This window comes from Coregonus clupeaformis, chromosome 24, assembly GCF_020615455.1.
Source record: "Coregonus clupeaformis isolate EN_2021a chromosome 24, ASM2061545v1, whole genome shotgun sequence".
Classification (NCBI taxonomy): Eukaryota; Metazoa; Chordata; class Actinopteri; order Salmoniformes; family Salmonidae; genus Coregonus; species Coregonus clupeaformis.
Genome location: NC_059215.1, coordinates 29,062,258 through 29,085,758, shown reverse-complemented (window position 1 = coordinate 29,085,758; position 23,501 = coordinate 29,062,258). Strand labels below are relative to the sequence as shown.

Here is a 23,501-nt window from a genome sequence, read left to right as displayed (position 1 = left end):
CGCGTGCATACATTTTACATATGGGTGGTCCTGGGAATCGAACCCACTACCCTGGCATTACAAGCGCCATGCTCTACCAACTGAGCTACAATGGACCAGTTAGTCACATGGTGCATCATTTGTGGGGGACAACATGTTTACTAAAAAGAACTGGAACAGACTTGGCAATGTTCACTAAAAAGACAGAGCAGCACAGAGAGAGAGAGGCGCGTTAAACAAACCACTGGACATTCATCACAGTAAGGAGGACATCAACTGCTTGTGATCCCGTTTTGCTAGATTGTTGTCCTGTTCTCTTCTGGCTCATTTCACCACTACTGTAGCATTCAGACATTGGTCACACAGTGATGACACGCTGTCATATACTCCCCTACTGCGACAGGACAAGGGGAGGGAGATGAGGTTGGCTGTCTCGGAGCACAGCGTTGTCTGCAGTTGGCATGTCAATCAGCGTAATTTATTTTCCCTTTCTTAGTGCACCCTCAGTGTGCAATACTATTAGAGATTCTGGTGCACTGTGAGTGTTCAAATGTCTGCCAGTGAATTGCTGAAAACTGTCCTAATGTCCATTTAGGGTTTTGCGTAAGACTACGTAAGTAGGCTGTACTACTGCAATTGAATCTCATTCATATTGGAAACGGATGTCATAAAATAGAACCGTAGGAGTTATACTAACAATATACAGTGGGGAGTTTGATGGATCTCATTAATACTTATGCTCCCATCAACGCTCCCTTTCCATGTGATTACTTTATATCCTCCCTTGTACTCTCCATCACTCTTTAACAGGATTCTTCCTGCTCTCTCATTCACTAATTCATATTTATTTCTGTTTTCCTCCCATTCTGAGGGTACCAGAACTCCAGAAAGCTCCAGTCAACACCACTGGGTCGTTCCACCTTCAAAAAGCACAAGAAAGAGGATTTCGACACTATATCAGATTGTTCTCAAATTGTTTCTGTAGTTAGAAACGGGTAAGAATGGCATTCCTGAAACATTATTTTGTTTAACATTTTATCTCTGAGAAATTAAACTAATTGATTGCACCCAAATTGGCTATTTTAATTTATAGGATTCAGATCATATTCAATAAATATAGTACCCAACATCTGATTTTCGGACCAAACTTCTTCCTACCAATGAGTAAGACATCAGAAATCCCCCCCCAAAAAAGGGTCAAAAGCCACCCAAGGACACCCCATGCCAATCCCACCCCAACAACCAGTATAGTACAGTATCAGTTCTATGTTTGACAAGTAGTATAAAGCTGTGGCTTGGAGTATTGCTTCTCCATACTATGTAATGTATTCCCTGTGAATCTGGTGACTGTTTTTCCCCCTGTTCAGAGAAATTAGTAATTGAAGTCGTTGCATTATTTACCATAAAGTAGTGTGACAGTACCGGGTTTTGACCACTAGATGCCGCTGTTCCTGCTATACTGCCACACTCTTTTATCCATTTTGCTGGTCTCTGGTGTTTATTAAATAGATCACAACATTTCCTTTGTAACTTTGGGTAGAAAACCAATAGATTTGGCTCATTTTTATAAAAAATCACAATTCATGCCAGTCCTCCATGAAAGCAATTTAGTTTATAAAATTTTATTTCAACAAAATAATGTTTCAGGAATGCCAATCTTACCTGTTTTTAACTACAGAAACTATTTCAATCTGAGATTGTGGGAGTCATGGCTTACTGAAATGACATGGAACGACTCCCCTACAGCTTGATCCTTGAGTGATATGTCATCCTTTTCCTATATTGTCAGTGAACAGTGTTTAAAAGGGCTCCGTTATCAAATGTTGGCTGTGTGCCTCACTGTGTCCATGGCAACATAGCCGCTGGTTTCTCCTGAACTTTTGGAGTTTGCTATCCTCCTCCTCAGACTTCTTTTGATGGTGGCAGGATAGAGGATATCACTCAGCGAGATGAAGTCAGGGAAATAAGTTGGTGGTAGTAGTAGCTTACAACTGCTTCCTGTGAAGAAGACTGACACTCTTCTCTCGCTGTCTCCCCTAGGTGTGATTGACAGCTGTCAGACCTAAGTTAAGATGGACGAGCTCCAGGACGTGCAGCTGACTGAGATCAAGCCCCTGCTCACAAATAGGGTGAGTGGACAGAAAGATCACACACAAATTTACATTTTAGTAATTTAGCAAACGCTCTTATCCAGAGCGACTTACACTAGTGAGTGCATACATTTTCATACTTGTCCCCCGTGGGAATCAAACCCACAACCCTGGCATTGCAAGTGCCATGCTCTACCAAGTGAGAGAGACACACACGCACACTTTCCTTAACACTAAAACCCATATACCCCTTTCAGTATATAAGTATCAGCTAGAGAACATTGTCAGCCGTTCCCATTAGCATACGTGACAGATTAATCTACTGTGTAATCAACCTAAATAAATACCATCAGGGAAAAAATTATTGATTGATTGATTGATTAATGATATATATTATTTTCTAAAGGACAGAATGCATGCAGGATATGTTTTATTCCACAAAGGAATAGGCTACTGCAACACGTAGGCCTCACCTATTTTCGTTTCTCTTACATGTATTACACAGTAATGTTTTTATTGTATTTAATTTAATTTGTAGATTCGATTAGTACTAGAGTTATAGTAAGTATAGAAAAAAATTGATTATCAACCAGCAAGGCGCGCAGGTCAAATGATTTGCCGTAAAGGTAGGCCTAAACACCAATGTTTGATAAATAGCCTAGGGTATAAACAATTGTATGCATAAACAATAGTGTTGCACGGTATACCTAAACTTTTTTAATGGTTTGATACTATAATTTTTTTTACTTTCGGTACTTCTGCACAGCAAATGTGCAGCCGATATCCCCCTTATTGCGCGAGCGCTCTGGGCTGCGTGGGCTGCATCACTCATGCTACACAGAAGTTAACACACTTCAATGATGCGACACGTAATGTAAAAATTTTGAAACTGTTAATTACTGTTCACAAATGTCCTTACAGGCTAGAGCACTTTACAATGCAAGAAGATACCGGTAGCTTCCAGCTTTGTAGGCTAACTTTCCTTGCTAGCTTACAGCTGAAGCTAACATCAATTCACTACCCTAGTACCTTGTTTGTGATAACGCAAAACCATAATGCAAAATATGCATATTTCAAAGCTGATTTGCCACCAAAACTTTATTCATTCACTTAATTGGTCTCTGCCTCACGTCTCTCCCAAATAGTATCTATTGCCTCAGAGAATTGACTGTGTGGGAATAGGGCTCCTGCGGGAAAAGGGCTCCCCCTCTTGTCTCATGAATGATGTCATTACTGGTTAAAGAGACAGCACTCACAAATAAGTTACTTCTATGCAAATGTTGTTGATCAGTACAATAAAATAAGTCTCAAATGGAAGTGAAACTGAATGTTTGTAATCTGTATCCCCATGAAATCAGCCAAAACAAGCTCAATAACTCAATGCATGCACAAACTCCTATTGAATATGCATTCACCTGTATTGTTACTAGGCCTAGGCTACATCTTGATTTACCCAGTTTATCAATAGAGATTTACCATTCAAATAAATGACTACCATTATGTAGTTAGATTGGTAAAAACAAAGTCAGTTTGATTGTATGATTTATATAATTGCATACAATGTAATACATTTGATACATTTTATTTGTAGATTTGATTAGTACTAGAGTAAATAATACAGTCCAGTTACAGCTTCAACTGACGAAGTAGAAACGAAAAAGAGGTGTTCTTTTCCCGGGTGTGAGCTGTTGTGCACGCGGGGAAGAGGAACAGCAGTACGCGCTGCTGCCACAATTCTTACGCTATTGTTCTAAATTCAATCACCCTCTTCATCCTCATCATTCAGTGCTCAATTATTATTTTCTATTTGGTTTCTGTCGCCCATTCATCCATTGACATCATTGATTCAGTGAGGAGAAGGACACATTAACTCCTGTGTACCAACGTCTTACGCCGCATTTGTCTTGACCCCTAAGGTAGTAATAGGTGTGAAGAAAATAAAGGGTAAATAGCCTCTACATACTTTTCTGCTTGTGATTGAAACAATTCTGACAACTAAGCAACAAACATTTAGGTAAAGTCAGGGAAGGATAACTTCCACCTTTCACTAGCCTCGCCTAATCATTTAGCCATTGCAAGAACAACATCTGAACAGAGGGTCACTGCACAGCTCTGTCATTCAGTCAATCTCCACATCTACATGTTATTAGTCTGCCTGACATACCCCAGACTGCTGCGCTGGTAACCCTTGGAAACCAGGCTGGAGATGATATGAGAGGCTGAGCCAAAGTGAGATGATATTAGCTTTACATTTACTCAAGGGCACATCGACCGAGTTTTCACCTAGTCGGCTCGTGGATTCGAACCAGCAACCTTTCGGTTAATGGCCCAATGCTCTTAACCACTAGGCTACCTGCCACCCTAGAAGTAATGGTAGATTAGATTAGACTATATTGGTAGCTAGCAGGTACTTGGAGCTGATGTAAGAGTATTACAATGTCAGGAAGAGGGCTTGCATAGTGGGCTGTATTTGATCTCAGTGAATCAACCATTCAAGTTTTAAAACCGCATCTCACTTTGCTCACTACACTATGGTGGGTGGCTGAGGCACTTGAACCACTCTGCAAAGCTTAAACCCCTTGACCCTGCCTTGTTAGAAAGGGCCTGACTGACTGTAGTGGGGAATGTGCCATGTGTGAGTGAGAGCGTGTTTGTATTCTGCCAGTGTAAGGGTCCTATCTGCAGTAATGATCCTGTATTAGCTCAGCGACATCTGCTCTGTGTCTCCACTCTCCTCTCCAGCAGTACATCACTGCTAATGATAAGGGTGGGTGGAGGGCTCAGTAGGAGGACAGTAATGACACAGACGACACAGGGTGAAACACACACACCGAGAGAGAGAGAGAGAGAGAGGCAGGACCTGGCATCAACCACTAGAGGTAATCTACTCCACACAGTGATCTGAGATGGCTCTTGTTGCCCTCTGCCTCCTCCTAGTGACGGCTGTGGCTCTACAGGCTCTTCGGAAGGCCTTGGAGCAGAATGGAGTACTGAGGGCTAACGAATGAGGAGAGCAGAGGAGCTTTTTACCCTCGTGTTTACTCCACTCTCTTTTGATCACTCTCTAGAAGGTTGAGATCTGGCACTCGTTTATGACTTAAATTCATCAAATACATTTCTTCTCTCTGCAGAATGGGCGGAACTTCCAGGACTTTGACTGTCAGGTGAGTCAAACATCTCTTAGATGTCTGAAATGTGCCTAACGTCATATCAGGGAATGGCTGGGCACATTTGGAACCAGCCAAAATCCTTCTGTGTGTCACAAACAATCAGGCTGCTCTCTCAGTGGATCTAGGGCTTATTAGCCAGGAGTGTGTTGTCTACGTTAGGATGGTCAGTCCGTGAGATTGTTGCAACTTTGATGTTGTGCTAATTACTCTTGGGTTTTGTGGTTTCTGGGTGGCAATCCGACCAACACCATCATGGTAAGTGATAATGGCTGCATTTACAAAGGCAGCCCAATTCTGATCTTTTTTCACTAATTTGTGTTTTGTCCAATCAGATCAGATCTTTTGCCAATAATTGGGAAAAATATCAGAATTGTGCTGCCTGTGTAAACACAGCTATTGTAATGTGCATCAAGCTGATAGTTAGTTAATTTTGGTTCCTTCTCGCTATGATACATGGTTGACTTATTTCCATGCACACATACTCTCCTCTCATGTGACCTTGTTAGACACTTCTCTGATTGGTGATTGATTGGCCAATCAATGCTTGTGGCAGATTTGATGGTGGCGCTGTATGTTGTTAGTATGATGAGATAAGCTCAGCCTCTTGTGTCCTCTGGGTTGGTTTGTAGTAGACTGCTGTTATTAGACAGTGGATGTATTCACTGAATCCTAACAACCCTGAGGCTTTGCAGTGTAATACAGGCAACCCAGCTGCCTGCAGGAGCCTTGAGAGAAGCCTTGCTGCATCTCATTCCGTTAATGACTCTCTTCTCCCAATCCTTCAGTGCTATTCTGCTTCCTAAATTAACATACTGCTGCACAGCAGGCTTCTGAAGCACCATTTACTTCAAGGTCTACCTCGTCTTCACGGTTTCACACACAGACAGACAAAGGCATTAATGGAACAGAAAATAAACAGCCTTGCAAGTTGCCAATCCCATCAAGGGCTGGAGCTAAATATAGCAGCAGGTAGGTAGCTACGTTGACTCTTGAGCATGCTCAATAGAGCGTTGTCTACTCCTCGTCTCGCCCTATGGATGAGGGGCGTGGAGGGGTGACATCCTTAAAGATGTTGTGGGTGTCATTATATGAACCATTGTGTTGGTCAATCCACCCTCTACTCTTTTCATTCTCCCTCATTACACCTCCACCTCGGTGATGGCAGATTATTTCCCTATGCTTATTACCGTACAGAGGGGTTTGAAAAGGTTGCAGTACTCTGTCACTTAATTTGGTCTCCAATCCGTCATGGTTAGGTGGGAGAAATGGAAAGTATGAAAATTGGTTTAGTATTGGGGACTGGAGGATGGAATGAAGGATGGTGTTCTCATTGTGTGTTCTATTTGCTATTTCAAGGTACAGAGGAGAACATTAGGTTAAACTGAGCTGTCATTAGGTGGGATTGAGTTGTGGTTATGATAATGGAAACAGGTAGTGCATCACCATTCACCATTTTGTCTGTTGTCACAAAACATAAAATGGCATGGTTGTCATGACAATCCTTTCAACTCTATTCTTTACACAGTAGAGATGTTCTTTTTCCAGTCCAGTGATTGAGTGGAAATTGAGTAATATTAGTGTACCTCAAAGCACCAGTGATTGGCCTCCAGAAGAGGGCATCATAAGCACACGTATGAGTCTCTGACTCAACCTCAGGAAGCAAGGCTATAGCATTGCAAAACCATCAGTTGATATAATGAACTATTGTTGACAGAGCTGAATTCAACATTTCTTTGCTTTAACCATGAAAAGTGTTCTTTAGTTTGATGGTGTCCTTGACTGGCCATGTGTAAGCATTATTTTGGGCGTGGTTTGTTTTTGTTAGTGGTTAGCCTACTAGTTGATGTGATTGATGTGACTGCTTGACACCATCCTATCCTCCAGCCTGGGAATAAAGTATACAGTGCTGACAACAACCTTCCCTATCATGTCCTCTCAGTGTTTTTCCTATAGGTCGGTCATGCTGTCTCCCCTGGTGCCCTATGACCTAGATGACCGGCTTAAGGGCAGGGTCCTGACTCCTTACAACAGATGTTGGGCATCCGCCCGCCGAGAGACGGATAGATTTAATCTGAAGGAGTCGTTTTTGGAGGGGCAGGGGCACGGGTGGTGGGGAGGAGAGCGTGATAATGGAGAGGAGGGGTAGATGAATGCACAGGTTAGTGTAAACGCATTGGTCGATACGGAAAACGTACAACTCACTATCTTATGGTAATAAGTAAGTATGTAGCGCCCTCTTAGGCTGATGCCCTGAACTGCAATTTTCTGAAGATACCTTTTTCAATGCAGGCATGAAGTTACTCTTTCTTGTGACTCTTTTTGAGCTGATATTTCAGTACTGTACACAACAACGAGTTGACAGTTTGTTGGCTGATCATGACTGTTAGCAGTTGTTATAGGCTAGAAGCCAACTTGCTTGCACTGCACAAAACACCTGGTTTTTGCACAAAACACCTGGTTTTCGCCTCTCCCACACTCTCGATGTGCACAGAGCGTGTACCCTGCAGAGAGGGGGCTGTATGTGGCTCAGGTAACCCTCATTTGCAGGGATCCCCTCTCCCCCTCACGGTAATGTCACCATGAGGCAGGTGTTTCCTGTCAAGAAGCTTGAAGTACGCTCACAGACAGATGTCTCAAAGAACTCCACCTTTAGATCTCCGCTTTAGAAGCTATCAAATGTCAATGGTACAAGTCTGCTCAGAGCCTGGTCTAGTGATCTACCCAGTTGTAGACTGTTCAGGGTAATTTCTGCTGTCTTAAAAACGTACGGGTCAGGTAGGTAGTACATACAGCTAGCCTGGCATGGTTCATCAGCATTCCACTTGGACAAAGTGTTATCTAACATTTGTTGTGTGATTCTAGGACTGCCACTTTACCTCAATTAGCCAGGTTAAGATTGTTCTAATTCCAGGAACCTGCTCTTATTTGGGGTTTATCTGTCCTCCCCAGCCTCCAAGGCGGAGGTGCAGAGATTAGCCTACTGAGGGCCAGAGTCGCCATGGCAGCCAGGGATCCCAGGGTTGGGTCGAGGTAGCGACAATAGCACTGAGCCAGTTTGGGACATGGTTTTGGGCTGCATTCCCTGACCCGAATCGGCCCTAATCCTGCCCTCCAAATCCATTTGGTACTAGTATTATCAAAGCTATTTCTGACACAGGGCTTTGTGTGTGTGTGTGTGTGTGTGTGTGTGTGTGTGTAAATAGTACATCTTCAGTTTCTTTTTTTGTTCTTTTTTTTTGGGTGTGGGGGGTAGATCAGCTTTAATATTGCAGATAGATTGTAACTTCCATCAATGTAATTGTCTGCATCACTTCCAATCCCATATATATATATATATATATATATATATATATATATATATATATATATATATATATATATATATATATATATATATATATATATATATATATATATATCACTGCTCAAAACAATAAAGGGAACACTCAAACAACACCATGTAACTCCAAATCAATCACACTTCTGTGAAATCAAACTGTCCACTTAGGAAGCAACACTGATTGACAATACATTGGAATAGACAACAGGTGGAAATTATAGGCAATTAGCAAGACTCCCCCAATAAAGGACTGGTTTTGCAGGTGGTGACCACAGACCACTTCTCAGTTCCTATGCTTCCTGGCTGATGTTTTGGTCACTTTTGAATGCTGGCGGTGCTTTCACTCTAGTGGTAGCATGAGACGGAATCTACAACCCACACAAGTGGCTCAGGTAGTGCAGCTCATCCAGGATGGCACATCAATGCGAGCTGTGGCAAGAAGGTTTGCTGTGTCTGTCAGCGTAGTGTCCAGAGCATGGAGGCGCTACCAGGAGACAGGCCAGTACATCAGGAGACGTGAAGGAGGCCGTAGGAGGGCAACAACCCAGCAGCAGGACCGCTACCTCAGCCTTTGTGCAAGGAGGAGCAGGAGGAGCACTGCCAGAGCCCTGCAAAATGACCTCCAGCAGGCCACAAATGTGCATGTGTCTGCTCAAACGGTCAGAAACAGACTCCATGAGGGTGGTATGAGGGCCCGACGTCCACAGGTGGGGGTTGTGCTTACAGCCCAACACCGTGCAGGACGTTTGGCATTTGCCAGAGAACACAAAGGTTGGCAAATTCGCCTCTGGCGCCCTGTGCTCTTCACAGATAAAAGCAGGTTCACACTGAGCACATGTGACAGACGTGACAGAGTCTGGAGACGCCGTGGAGAACGTTCTGCTGCCTGCAACATCCTCCAACATGACCGGTTTGGCGGTGGGTCAGTCATGGTGTGGGGTGGCATTTCTTTGGGGGGCCGCACAGCCCTCCATGTGCTCGCCAGAGGTAGCCTGACTGCCATTAGGTACCGAGATGAGATCCTCAGACCCCTTGGGAGACCAAATGCTGGTGCGGTTGGCCCTGGGTTCCTCCTAATGCAAGACAATGCTAGACCTCATGTGGCTGGAGTGTATCAGCAGTTCCTGCAAGAGGAAGGCATTGATGCTATGGACTGGCCCGCCCGTTCCCCAGACCTGAATCCAATTGAGCACATCTGGGACATCATGTCTCGCTCCATCCACCAATGCCACGTTGCACCACAGACTGTCCAGGAGTTGGCGGATGCTTTAGTCCAGGTCTGGGAGAAGATCCCTCAGGAGACCATCCGCCACCTCATCAGGAGCATGCCCAGGCATTGTAGGGAGGTCTTACAGGCACGTGGAGGCCACACACACTACTGAGCCTCATTTTGACTTGTTTTAAGGACATTACATCAAAGTTGGATCAGCCTGTAGTGTGGTTTTCCACTTTAATTTTGAGGGTGACTCCAAATCCAGACCTCCATGGGTTGATACATTTGATTTCCATTGATAATTTTTGTGTGATTTTGTTGTCAGCACATTCAACTATGTAAAGAAAAAAGTATTTAATAAGATTATTTCATTCATTCAGATCTAGGATGTGTTATTTTAGTGTTCCCTTTATTTTTTTGAGCAGTGTATATATATATATATATTTTTTTTAAAGGATGTGTGTGTGTGTGTGTGTGTGTGTGTGTGTGTGTGTGTGTATATATATATATACACACACATCCTTTAAAAAAATACACTGCTCAAAAAAATAAAGGGAACTCTAAAATAACACATCCTAGATCTGAATGAATGAAATAATCTTAAATACTTTTTTCTTTACATACTTGAATGTGCTGACAACAAAATCACACAAAAATGATCAATGGAAATCAAATTTATCAACCCATGGAGGTCTGGATTTAGCTGTTCAGGAGTCTTATGGCTTGGGGGTAGAAGCTGTTGAGAAGCCTTTCGGACCTAGACTTGGCGCTCCGCTACCGCTTGCCGTGCGGTAGCAGTGAGAACAGTCTCTGACTAGGGTGGCTGGAGTCTTTGACAATTTTGAGGGCCTTCCTCTGACACCGCCTGGTATAGAGGTCCTGGATTGCAGGAAGCTTGGCCCCAGTGATGTACTGGGCCGTACGCACTACCCTCTGTAGTGCCTTGCGGTCGGAGGCCGAGCAGTTGCCATACCAGGCGGTGATGCAACCGGTCAGGATGCTCTCGATGGTGCAGCTGTATAACTTTTTGAGGATCTGAGGACCCATGCCAAATCTTTTCAGTCTCCTGAGGGGGAATAGGCTTTGTTGTGCCCTCTTCACGACTGTCTTGTTGTGTTTGGACCATGATAGTTCGTTAGTGATGTGGACGCCAAGGAACTTGAAGCTCTCAACCTGTTCCACTACAGCCCCGTCGATGAGAATGGGGGCGTGCTCAGTCCTCTTTTTTTTCCTGTAGTCCATAATCATCTCATTTGTCTTGGTCACGTTGAGGGAGAGGTTGTTATCCTGGCACCACACGGCCAGGTCTCTGACATCCTCCCTATAGGCTGTCTCATCGTTGTCGGGGATCAGGCCAACCACTGTTGTGTCGTCGGCAAACTTAATGATGATGTTGGAGTCGTGCCTGGCCATGCAGTCATGGGTGAACAGGGAGTACAGGAGGGGACTGAGCACGCACCCCTGAGGGGCCCCCGTGTTGAGGATCAGCGTGGCAGATATGTTGTTACCTACCCCCTTACCACCTGGGGGCGGCCCGTCAGGAAGTCCAGGATACAGTTGCAAAGGGAGGTGTTTAGTCCCAGGATCCTTAGCTTAGTGATGAGCTTTGAGGGCACGATGGTGTTGAACGCTGAGCTGTAGTCAATGAATAGCATTCTCACGTAGGTGTTCCTCTTGTCCAGGTGGGAAAGGGCAGTGTGGATTGCAATAGAGATTGCATCATCTGTTGGGGCGGTATGCAAATTGGAGTGGGTCTAGGGTTTCTGGGATAATGGTGTTGATGTGAGCCTTGACCAGCCTTTCAAAGCACTTCATGGCTACAGACGTCAGTGCTACGGGTCGGTAGTCATTTATCTTTGTGTCCTCGGGCACGGGGACTATGGTGGTCTGCTTGAAACATGTTGGTATTACAGACTCAATCAGGGACATGTTGAAAATGTCATTGAAGAACTTGCCAGTTGGTTAGCACATGCTTGGAGTACATGTCCTGGTAATCCGTCTGGCCCTGCAGCCTTGTGAATGTTGACCTGCTTAAAAGTCTTACTCACATCGGCTACGGAGAGCGTGATAACATAGTCATCCGGAACAGCTGGTGCTCTCATGCATGATTCAGTGTTACTTGCCTCAAAGCGAGCGTAGAAGTGGTTTAGCTCGTCTGGTAGGCTTGTGTCACTGGGCAGCTCGCGGCTGTGCTTCCTTTTGTAATCTGTAATAGTTTTCAAGCCCTGCCACATCCGACGAGCGTCAGAGCCGGTGTAGTACGATTCAATCTTAGTCCTGTATTGACTCTTTGCCTGTTTGATGGTTCGTCGGAGGGCATAGCGGGATTTCTTATAAGCGTCCGGGTTAGAGTCCCACTCCTTGAAAGCGGCAGCTCTACCCTTTAGCTCAGTGCGTATGTTGCCTGTAATCCATGGCTTCTGGTTGGGGTATGTACGTACGGTCACTGTGGGGACGACGTCATCAATGCTCTTATTGATGAAGCCAGTGACTGATGTGGTGTACTCCTCAATGCTATCTGAAAAATCCTGGAACATGTTCCAGTCTGTGCTAGCAAAACAGTCCTGTAGCTTGGTATCTGCGTCATCTGACCACTTTTTTAGTAACCGAGTCACTGGTGCTTCCTGCTTTCGTTTTTGCTTATAAGCAGGAATCAGGAGGATAGAGTTATGGTCAGATTTGCCAAATGAAGGGCGAGGGAGAGCTTTGTATGTGTCTCTGTGTGTGGAGTAAAGGTGGTCTAGAGTTTTTTTTCCTCTGGTTGCACATTTAACATGCTGGTAGAAATGAGGTAGAACGGATTTAAGTTTCCCTGCATTAAAGTCCCCGGCCACTAGGAGCGCTGCCTCTGGATGAGCGTTTTCCTGTTTAGTTATGGCCGTATACAGCTCATTGAGTGCAATCTTAATGCCAGCATTGGTTTGTGGTGGTAAATGGACAGCTATGGAAAATATAGATAAACTCTCTTGTTAAATAGTGTGGTCTACAGTTTATCATAAGATACTCTACCTCAGGCGAGCAAAACCTCGAGACTTCCTTAGTATTTGATTTTGTGCACCAGCTGTTGTTTACAAATATATACAGACCACCACCCCTTGTCTTACCGGAGTCAGCCGTTCTATCCTGCCGATGTAGCGTATATCCCGTCAGCTGTATGTTGTCCATGTCGTCGTTCAGCCACAACTCAGTGAAACATAAGATATTACAGTTTTTAATGTCTCGTTGGTAGGATAACCGTAATATTAGGTCATCTAATTTATTATCAAATGATTGAAAATTGGCTAATAGGATTGATGGAAGAGGCAGTTTATTAACTCGCCGTCGGATCCTTACAAGGAACCCCGACCTACGTCCACAATATCTCTGTCTCTTTCTCCTGCAAATGATGGGGATTTGGGCCTTGTTTGTGTGTCTGTAGGATATCCTTCGCGTCCAACTCGTTGAAGAAAAAATCTTTGTCCAATACGAGGTGAGTAATCGCTGTCCTGATATCCAGAAGCTCTTTTTGGTTATAAGAGACGATGGCAGAAACATTATCTTATCTATGTTTGCTAACTTTCTATTAACATTTATTGGAGTGAGATCATTTATTTCATTTGGGATATGTATTCCGAGTATATCCACATCACCATCAGACCATTTTATTGGTAAACGACATGGTAATGGAAAAAATCGTATTTTTTAGTGATCCAATACATAATATAGTACATTTATCATAATTTGGTTGTAATCCAGAGAGGTTAGAAAATGTATTTAGATCCTCTATGAGGCTGTGGAGGGATTCAAGTTGTGGATTTAAAAGAAAACATGAATCATCAGCGTATAATGACACCTTTGTTTTTAAGCCCTGGATTTCTAATCCCTTGATATTATTGTTGGATCTGATTTTTAATAGCTAACATTTCGATGGCCATAATACATAGATATGCTGATAGTGGACAACCTTGTTTTACTCCTCTTGACAGTTTAAAACTTTCTGAGAAATAGTCATTATTTACTATTTTACACCTAGGGTTACTATACATGATTTTAACCCATTTTATAAGAGATTCTCCTAAATGTATATATAAACTCCAGTCGTACTTTATCAAATGCCTTTTCAAAATCTGCTATGAATAGCAGGCCTGGTTTCCCAGATTTTTCATAGTGTTCTATTGTTTCCAGTACTAGCCTTACATTGGAGATAATACAGTTGAAGTTGGAAGTTTACCTACACCTTAGCCAAATACATTTAAACTCAGTTTTTCACAATTCCTGACATTTAATCCTAGTAAAAATTCCCTGTCTTAGGTCAGTTAGGATCACCACTTTATTTGAAACATTTGAAATGTCAGAATAATAGTAGAGAGAATTATTCATTTCAGCTTTTATTTCTTTCATCACATTCCCATTGGGTCAGAAGTTTACATACACTCAATTAGTATTTGGTGGCATTGCCTTTAAATTGTTTAACTTGGGTCAAACGTTTCGGGTAGCCTTCCACAAGCTTCCCACAATAAATTGGGTGAATTTTGGCCCATTCCTCCTGACAGAGCTGGTGTAACTGAGTCAGGTTTGTAGGCCTCCTTGCTCGCACACGCTTTTTCAGTTCTGCCCACACATTTTCTATCGGATTGAGGTCTGGGCTTTGTGATGGCCACTCCAATACCTTGAATTTGTTGTCCTTAAGCCATTTTGCCACAACTTTGGAAGTATGCTTGGGGTCATTGTCCATTTGGAAGACCCATTTGCGACCAAGCTTTAACTTCCTGACAGATGTCTTGAGATGTTGCTTCAATATATCCACATAATTTTCCTTCCTCATGATGCCATCTATTTTGTGAAGTGCACCAGTCCCTCCTGCAGCAAAGCACCCCACCTGCATGATGCTGCCACCCCCGAGCTTCACGGTTGGGATGGTGTTCTTCGGCTTGCAAGCAACCCCCTTTTTCCTCCAAACATAACGGTGGTCATTATGGCCAAACAGTTCTATATTTGTTTAATCAGACCAGAGGACATTTCTCCAAAAAGTACGATCTTTGTCCCCATGTGCAGTTGCAAACCGTAGTCTGGCTTTTTTATGGTGGTTTTGGAGCAGTGGCTTCTTCCTTGCTGAGCAGCCATTCTGGTTATGTCGATATAGGACTAGTTTTACTGTGGATATAGATACTTTTGTACCTGTTTCCTCCAGCATCTTCACAAGGTCCTTTGTTGTTGTCCTGGGATTGATTTGCACTTTTCACACCAAAGTACGTTCATCTCTAGGAGACTCCTTCCTGAGCGGTATGACGGCTGTGTGGTCCCATGGTGTTTATGCTTGCGTACTATTGTTTGTACAGATGAACGTGGTACCTTCAGGTGTTTGGAAATTGCTCCCAAGGATGAACCAGACTTGTGGAGGTCTACAAAAAAATTTTTCTGAGGTCTTGGCTGATTTCTTTTGATTGTCCCATGATGTCAAGCAAAGAGGCACTGAGTTTCAAGGTAGGCCTTGAAATACATCCACAGGTACACCTCCAATTGACTGAAATTATGTCAATTAGCCTATCAGAAGCTTCTAAAGCCATGACATCATTTTCTGGAATTTTCCAAGCTGTTTAAAGGCACAGTCAACTTAGAGTATGTAAACTTCTGACCCACTGGAATTCTGATACAGTGAATTATAAGTGAAATAATCTGTTGGAAAAATTACTTGTGTCATGCACAAAGTAGTTGTCCTAACCGACATGCCAAAACTATAGTTTGTTAACAAGAAATTTGTGGAGTGGTTGAAAAACTAGTTTTAATGACTCCAACTTAAGTGTATGTAAACTTCCGACTTCAACTGTATATCATCCATGTAAAAAACCTGTCTGATTTAGAATTAATAATGTCCGACAATACCTTTTTTAATTCTATGCGCTATACATTTTGCTAGAATTTTTGCATCACAACACTGAAGTGTAAGGGGCCTCCAATTTTTTAAATGGACTGGATCTTTATATTTCCCACTTGTATCCTGTTTCAGTAATAATGAAATCAGACCTTATTGAGTGTCTGATAATTTACCATTTACATAGGAGTGGTTAAAACATGCTAATAACGGTCCTCTGAGTATATCAAAAAAAGGTTTGGTATACCTCGACTGGTATGCCATCCAACCCTGGAGTTTCCCCAGACTTAAAGTCTTTAATTGCATCCAGAAGTTCCTCCTCTGTAATTTCACCTTCACATGAGTATTTCTGTATGGCTGTTAATTTTACATTATCAATGGACAAAAAATCCCTACAATTCGCTTCAGTTAGAGGAGATGGAGGCGACTGAAACAAAAACATATGCTTAAAGTACTTTGCTTCCTCCTTCAAAATATAATTTGGTGAGTCATGGGTGACTCCGTTATTTGTAACCAGTTTCAGTAAATTATTTTTTCCCCATATTCCATCCAGTTTGCTTTATTTTTATAATATATTACACTTGATCTTTCTTGAATAAGTTTCTCCATTTCTTTTTGTTTTTCTTCTAATTTATTCTGAGCCTCTATGTTACATTTTTTGTTGCTATCTATCTGTTTTGTTAGACCTATTTCCTTTGTTAGCATGGACTCTTTTGACCTAAATCGCTTTTGTTTTTGAGATGAGTACTGAATTGCATGGCCTCTAAAGGCACTTTTAAAAGTGTCCCATACAATAAGGGGATTTGCTGTACGTATGTTATGTCAGAACAGAAAATATCAGTTATAAATTCCTCTGTCCTAGTTAACTTGTTTTTATCATCCAATAGGCTTTGATTAAATTTCCAATATCCTCGCCCACGTGGAAATTCAGTAAGAGTAATGTATATGCCAATTATATGATGGTCCGACCACATTCTGTCCCCTATCAACACTTTTTAAACTTTTGGTGCCAATGAGAATTACATAAGAAAGAAGTCAAGCCGACTAGCTTGATTGAGTCTCTGCCATGTATATCTCACTAGGTTAGGATATTTAAGCCTCCATATATCTACTAGTTCTAATGTATCCATGACATTCATGATTTCCTTAAGAGCATGAGGGTGATAGTTTGTAGTGTGATTTCCTTTACGGTCCATTGAGCTATTTAAAACAGTATTATAATCTCCCACCATAATAATAGAGTCCTGTATTGCTTGCAGGGTTGATCATTTATTAGATATATTGTCAAAGAAGTGTGGATCATCATTATTTGGTCTGTAAAGATTAATGAGCCATATCTGTTTATGGTCCAATAACATATTTAAAATCATCCATCTACCTTGCGTATCTGTTTGGACAATTTTCACATTCGGATCGAAATTACTGTTAATTAATATCATCACCCCTTTTGAGTTTCTTTGCCCATGGGAGAAGTATATTTTGCACGCCCAGTCCTTTTTCCATACAACTTCATCTAGAATTGTTGAATGAGTTTCCTGTAAACAATAGATATTATATTCCTTCTCTTTGAGCCATGTAAATATTGTTCTTCTTTTGTTAATTGCTAAGCCATTACAATATAACTGTCTATACGTATTTCACCACATACCATAATGAGATACAAGTTTCAAATCTATTTATCATTATAAATGTTTGTAATTTGTAAAAAATACCATAGTGATTGAGTGTCCATATAGCTGTACCATGATATTTGCATTGCTACTAAGTAACCCTCCAATTGTTCTCCACTATTCCCCCCGCTAAAGCTCCTCCCCATCCCAAGTTGGGTTGTCATCCCAGTGATCGGCATACCACCCCCGTCCACCCGGATCCCATGGCCCCCCGAGAGGCCGGGACCCATCCTTCGAAAACAGCACACAGTGCCACCCACAAAACAGAAGCAGGTCAACCGCCAAAAGCATTTCCAATGCTCTCACACATATATATATATATATATATATATATATATATATATATATATATATATATATATATATATATATATATATATATATATATATATATATATATATATATATATATATATATATATATATAGAAAGGACCTGATTTACAAATACATATACAGTTAGAGCTGGTTGAGAAAGCATGCAAAATGGAGCAATGGACACATTTGAGATTTGATTAACCTATGTCAAGTCCTAGGTGATGGAGATCAGATCCACCCTCTTCCTCTGAGACACAAACACTCTGGTCCCCCGTTGTAACCATTTTTCCCAAGCATCTCCGAGCAGTCAGACCTTTTGATTATTTTGTGGCACCAGGGCCACAATAATATGCCCCCTCTCTGATTGTCCGAGTGTGACCCCCTCCCCATGGGTTACTGCAGCCAGTGTTGCCAGCACTGCCGCTACCTGGGTGGGGGTACCCCACCGGAATCCCCACCGGCTAGGTACAAGGTCGTCAAGGTTCTCGTTAGCAGCTTTGAGAATGTCCTTGTATATTATGCTCTTGGACCAACCCTGCCAGGCAGGCTCAGAATCTTGAGGGGGTGGTGCTGCTCTAGTAGGTCATCTTCAGTTTCTTGACTCTAGACTAGTCTAAAGCATAGGAGGAGATGGTGAAAGATATCATCATCCCCCAGAGCCTATGGTTAAATCACAGCCTATTAGTGCAAATTGGTTCTGAAATAAACTGCCATCACAATGATAATAGTCCACTAGAGACTGAGGAGAGCTAATTCTTCCCTTTTAAAGAATGTGTTATGTTGTAGGCTCTCCTGACATTTATTGCTGAAAAACACCTACATTGAAAATCTGCTATGAAGGAACAATGGGCCACAAACACTGATGGTCCTACTGGATGGCTGGATTATCCTCTGACACAGAACAGTGTGGACAAAAAAACTGAGTGCACATGGCAGACAGGGAACAAGGTCCAGAGAGCTGGCTGGCTGAGAAAGCCATATTGTCGTCTTAACATCCCAAATCTGCAGGTAATCCCCCCGTTTCATGCTAAGGTAACACTACCTCCGTCTCTGTGCTGGGGCTGCAGGCCTGGGAGGCAGAGCAGACAGACTGTTCCCCATGAACAGACTGAGGATTAAGCCCAGCCCAGCCCAGGCTCCTCAGAGGGGGCAACCAGGCCTTGAACAAAGCCCCTGCCTTCAAAACTAAACGGATGGTGTGTACTAGTGATGCGCAGGTTTAGGGTCATGAAATATTATATTTGAATAAAAAGAAAACAATGCATAAAAAAATCCATTAATGTATAATTATTGTGGAATTCATATCTATAGGCTACATTGAGGTTTTTATTTTATTATTTCTATCTGGCATTAGCCCATAATCCTAAGCTTTAGGGCCTAACTGTACGCGTACCGACTGAAACCTGGCACAGTGGACGCTATTCTGTTTCTCAACAGTGCTGCAAAGAAAGTAAGACTGAGGAGGCAAGTATAGCCTCATAACTAGACAGTGGGTACTTTGATTTTCAAAACACGTGTGTTATGTTTATTTTCTAAGCCTATTTTTTTATTATTCAAATGCCTGTATAAGGTATTAGCCCACACAGGCAGTCGGCTTTCAAGGTGTACATTTTATTATTTCACATTTTGTTTAGTTTCAGCAAAATGATAGGCGACTGACTGTTCAATAAGCCTTTCAAATGAATAGGCCTAAATGCTCATGAAAAACGTCATTGTTCAATAAATTCTTCAAGGGCAAAGTAGCCTAATTGTACGGTGCATTTTCACAAAAACATGCAGAAGTGTCAATTTAGGCTATTTGAATTTTTTCTTTGAGCAAAACATTAGGCTACTTACTGTTCAACAGGCCTAAATATTTAAGTCCAATGCAGCCATTTTGAACTCTATCAAATCATTTCTGGGTTATAATTAAGTACCTTACTGTGATTGTTTTCAGTTAAAATGGTCAACAAGGGAAAAAATGGCTTCTTAGCAAAGAGCAATTTTTCAAGCCATAATTTAGCAAGGACTGTCTGGGAGTGGTCTTAGTGGGGAGGGGAAAACTAGCTGTTATTGGCAGAGAGGTTTGAAACTTTCTTGTTGGTCTATTAATTATTTTACCACCTTGCCAAAACTCCATCCCACCAAAACTTTTCAAACAGTTCTTACACAAAGGGTATTATCATAATTTTCACAATTTCACAGCGTTATTCCAACCTTGTGGGGAGAACAAGTATTTGATACATTTTGCAGGTTTTCCTACATACAAAGCATGTAGAGGTCTGTAATTTTTATCAAAATCCAGAAAATCACATTATATGATTTTTAAGTAATTAATTTGCATTTTATTGCATGACATAAGTATTTGATCACCTACCAACCAGTAAGAATTCCGGCTCTCACAGACCTGTTCGTTTTTCTTTAAGAAGCCCTCCTGTTCTCCACTCATTACCTGTATTAACTGCACCTGTTTGAACTCGTTACCTGTATAAAAGACACCTGTCCACACACTCAATCAAACAGACTCCAACCTCTCCACAATGGCCAAGACCAGAGAGCTGTGTAAGGACATCAGGGCTGGGATGGGCTACAGAATAATAGGCAAGCAGCTTGGTGAGAAGGCAACAACTGTTGGCGCAATTATTAGAAAATGGAAGAAGTTCAAGATGACGGTCAATCACCCTCGGTCTGGGGCTCAATGCAAGATCTCACCTTGTGGGGCATCAATGATCATGAGGAAGGTGAGGGATCAGCCCAGAACTACACGGCAGGACCTGGTCAATGACCTGAAGAGAGCTGGGACCAGAGTCTCAAAGAAAACCATTAGTAACACACTACGCCGTCATGGAATGAAATCCTGCAGCGCACGCAAGGTCCCCCTGCTCAAGCCAGCGCATGTCCAGGCCCGTCTGAAGTTTGCCAATGACCATCTGGATGATCCAGAGGAGGAATGGGAGAAGGTCTTGTGGTCTGATGAGACAAAAATAGAGCTTTTTGGTCTAAACTCCACTCGCCGCGTTTGGAGGAAGAAGAAGGATGAGTACAACCCCAAGAACACCATCCCAACCGTGAAGAATGGAGGTGGAAACATCATTCTTTGGGGATGCTTTTCTGCAAAGGGGACAGGACGACTGCACCGTATTGAGGGGAGGATGGATGGGGCGATGTATCGCGAGATCTTGGCCAACAACCTCCTTCCCTCAGTAAAAGCATTGAAGATGGGTCGTGGCTGGGTCTTCCAGCATGACAACGACCCGAAACGGCTCCGTAAGAAGCATCTCAACGTCCTGGAGTGGCCTAGCCAGTCTCCAGACCTGAACCCAATAGAAAATCTTTGGAGGGAGCTGAATGTCCGTATTGCCCAGCGACAGCCCCGAAACCTGAAGGATCTGGAGAAGGTCTGTATGGAGGAGTGGGCCAAAATCCCTGCAGCAGTGTGTGCAAACCTGGTCAAGACCTACAGGAAACGTATGATCTCTGTAATTGCAAACAAAGGTTTCTGTACCAAATATTAAGTTCTGCTTTTCTGATGTATCAAAAACTTGTCATGCAATAAAATGCAAATTTAATTACTTGTGGTTGCGGGTGAACAAACAGCTGACCCGCGCATAACTAGTGTTCACTGCAGATTTGATGACACACTAATGCCCAATTCCAAATCAACCACTAACATGGCATTTTCTAAGGACTGGATGGATTAGACATCTATGTGAGGTAATCACCATATTATGCCTAAACCTGATAGTTTAGGCAGATGTTCACTGTCAGCTGATCCACAGGTATTTTATTGATCCTCTTCTGATCCAACCACTAAAATGTTCTTCCTCTGACACGATGTGGTGGTTGGTGAGCTCCGCCCTTTCCCTGAGACTCGTTTAGCCCTCCTCACCCCTTCCTTACCCCTCTCCTCCTCCTACCAGCCCACCTGACTTTCTAAGTCCAATTACAGAGGGTTGCTGAGCGTCCAGACGGCCCTGAGAGCTTTGTGCTTACCCAGCGAGGAACGCACCCTCCTTCTTTCTTCCTCCAAACCTCCTCCAAATCTCCCTCTCTAGCTCCCATTAACACGCGCCTCTCCCTCGCTCGCTCCTTTCGTTTCCCTCCTCCCCCTCTCTCGCGCATTATCCTCCCCTCCTTTGGTGGGACCAGCTGCTGCTATCAAACATTTCAGTCGTTCCTTGTGGGCTCCTCTCTCCGTTCTGTTGCTGCTCCCCTCCTGCAGCCACCTCTCCGCTCTGCTGCCAGCGTCACCACCAACGCCCCTTTTCAGACAACACAGGGACAGACAGACAGTACTCCTCTCTTCTACTGACAAAATGACATCCGTTCTGGACCTCAACCAGATTGCCATTGCCTGTTCGACCATTGGTGTTGTGGTGAGTGGGACTCTGTCTGTTTGTGTGGGGTTGTGTTTATCGCTGATACGCTAGTCACCCCTGTGGCCTGCCTGTTGATCGTGCTCTGACTCTTGAGCAGCGCTAACGAAGCTAAAAGCAAGCTTTCAGGGGTGTGTGTGTGATTTCTCTGCTCTGGCATGTGGCGATGTGGGCGAGCGTATGACTGAGGGGACAAACAACCTGCTTCACAAATTTGGGGGCTGTGCCCAGCAGGTGGAGTGGATGAATGGTGGTGAGGGTGGGGGTTTAGCACTGGGAGGGGTGGGGTTTAGAGGACAAGAGAAAGGTCTCTCTCCTTTGAGATGAAGGCCCGCTCCTTCTCTGCATTCCCTGTGATTACAGGAATCAAATATGACACAGTTTGTTTTCCAGTCCCACTCACTCTGTTTTTTGTGCAGCATTTCTCTTAGAAAGGAGAAATTAACCACAAGCTGGGACTAGGAGGTTTATTTTTTAAATGGCTGCTCTGCTTGCTTGCGGAGTCACGGCCTGGTGCCACTGTGTGGACTGGACCAGACTGGTTCCTGTCCTTCCTCCTCTGGGATCAGTGGCTATACTCCTGTCTGTGGCCAGGCCAGACTGGAGCTCTAGTCTAAGAGGGAAACAGACTCCTACCATACAATGGGCAGGTTATCCATCTCTCCTCCTCCCTGTGTCTCTCTCTTTCACCACAGGTTACTTGGGGATGTAGCCTAATGTTGGCACAGAGCAGACTGTTGAATGTTTATCAGAATCCTGCCTCGCCTCCTGCTGAGCCATCCTTGAACCTCTCTTCCTCATTTAGCACAAAGTGGTTCTGCAAAACAACGCCACTGATATGATTACAATGTTGCTTTTCTTTCTGTAATATGGAACAGTGTTATTTTGTAATATGGAACTAGTTTCAACTAGTTAACACAGCCACAAAGTCAGAATTGGCTACAAAAATGTACTTTTTTTGTCATTAATTTAGGGTTAGGCATAAGGTAGCAGTGTGGTTAGGTTTAAAATCACATTTTTAGAAATGGGCGGGGTTTAGCCATAATTATGACTTTGTGGCTGTGGGCTCTGTGTTGTCGTGGTAACCAATAGTGTTCAGCTTGTGTGTTCTCTTTAAAATGGAACTGACAGTGTTTTAACTACTTTGCAGATATCAAACAGACAATCATAATATCAGTAAAAAATATCAAATTCCCAGTTTATGCTACAAAACCAACTTTATAACAGGTTTTAAAAATAGGTTATATTTGACTCAACATTCCATGATGTACACTAAGGCATTGTTGGCAGGATAGATGGATGCAATTTAATGCATGATTAATATAATTCACCAATACATTGTTTGTTGCCTCCATTCGGGATGCACTGTTTCAGTTTCAATGACTCAATATTTTGGACAAAAACTGAAGTACAGTGGGGGAAATAAGTATTTAGTCAGCCACCAATTGTGCAAGTTCTCCCACTTAAAAAGATGAGAGAGGCCTGTAATTTTCATCATAGGTACACGTCAACTATG

General features: G+C 42.9%; 1 protein-coding gene across 9 annotated transcripts in view; it reads left to right on the top strand.

Annotated features, from left to right (window-relative positions):
• The window catches only part of LOC121538353 (protein NDRG3), an 80,294-nt gene that overhangs the window by 31,565 nt on the left and 25,228 nt on the right, over positions 1–23,501 (top strand). For 6 of the 9 annotated variants that reach the window (XM_041846274.2, XM_041846272.2, XM_041846276.2 and 3 more), the window contains 2 exons: positions 2,020–2,108; positions 5,201–5,233. In XM_041846274.2, the coding sequence (XP_041702208.1) occupies positions 2,052–2,108; positions 5,201–5,233 (90 nt within the window). In that variant the 5' untranslated portion in view covers positions 2,020–2,051. Of the gene's footprint in view, positions 1–858; positions 975–2,019; positions 2,109–5,200; positions 5,234–21,610; positions 21,986–23,501 lie in introns of those variants that run through there. The other 3 variants (XM_041846273.2, XM_041846277.2, XM_041846279.2) reach the window with 3 other exon arrangements.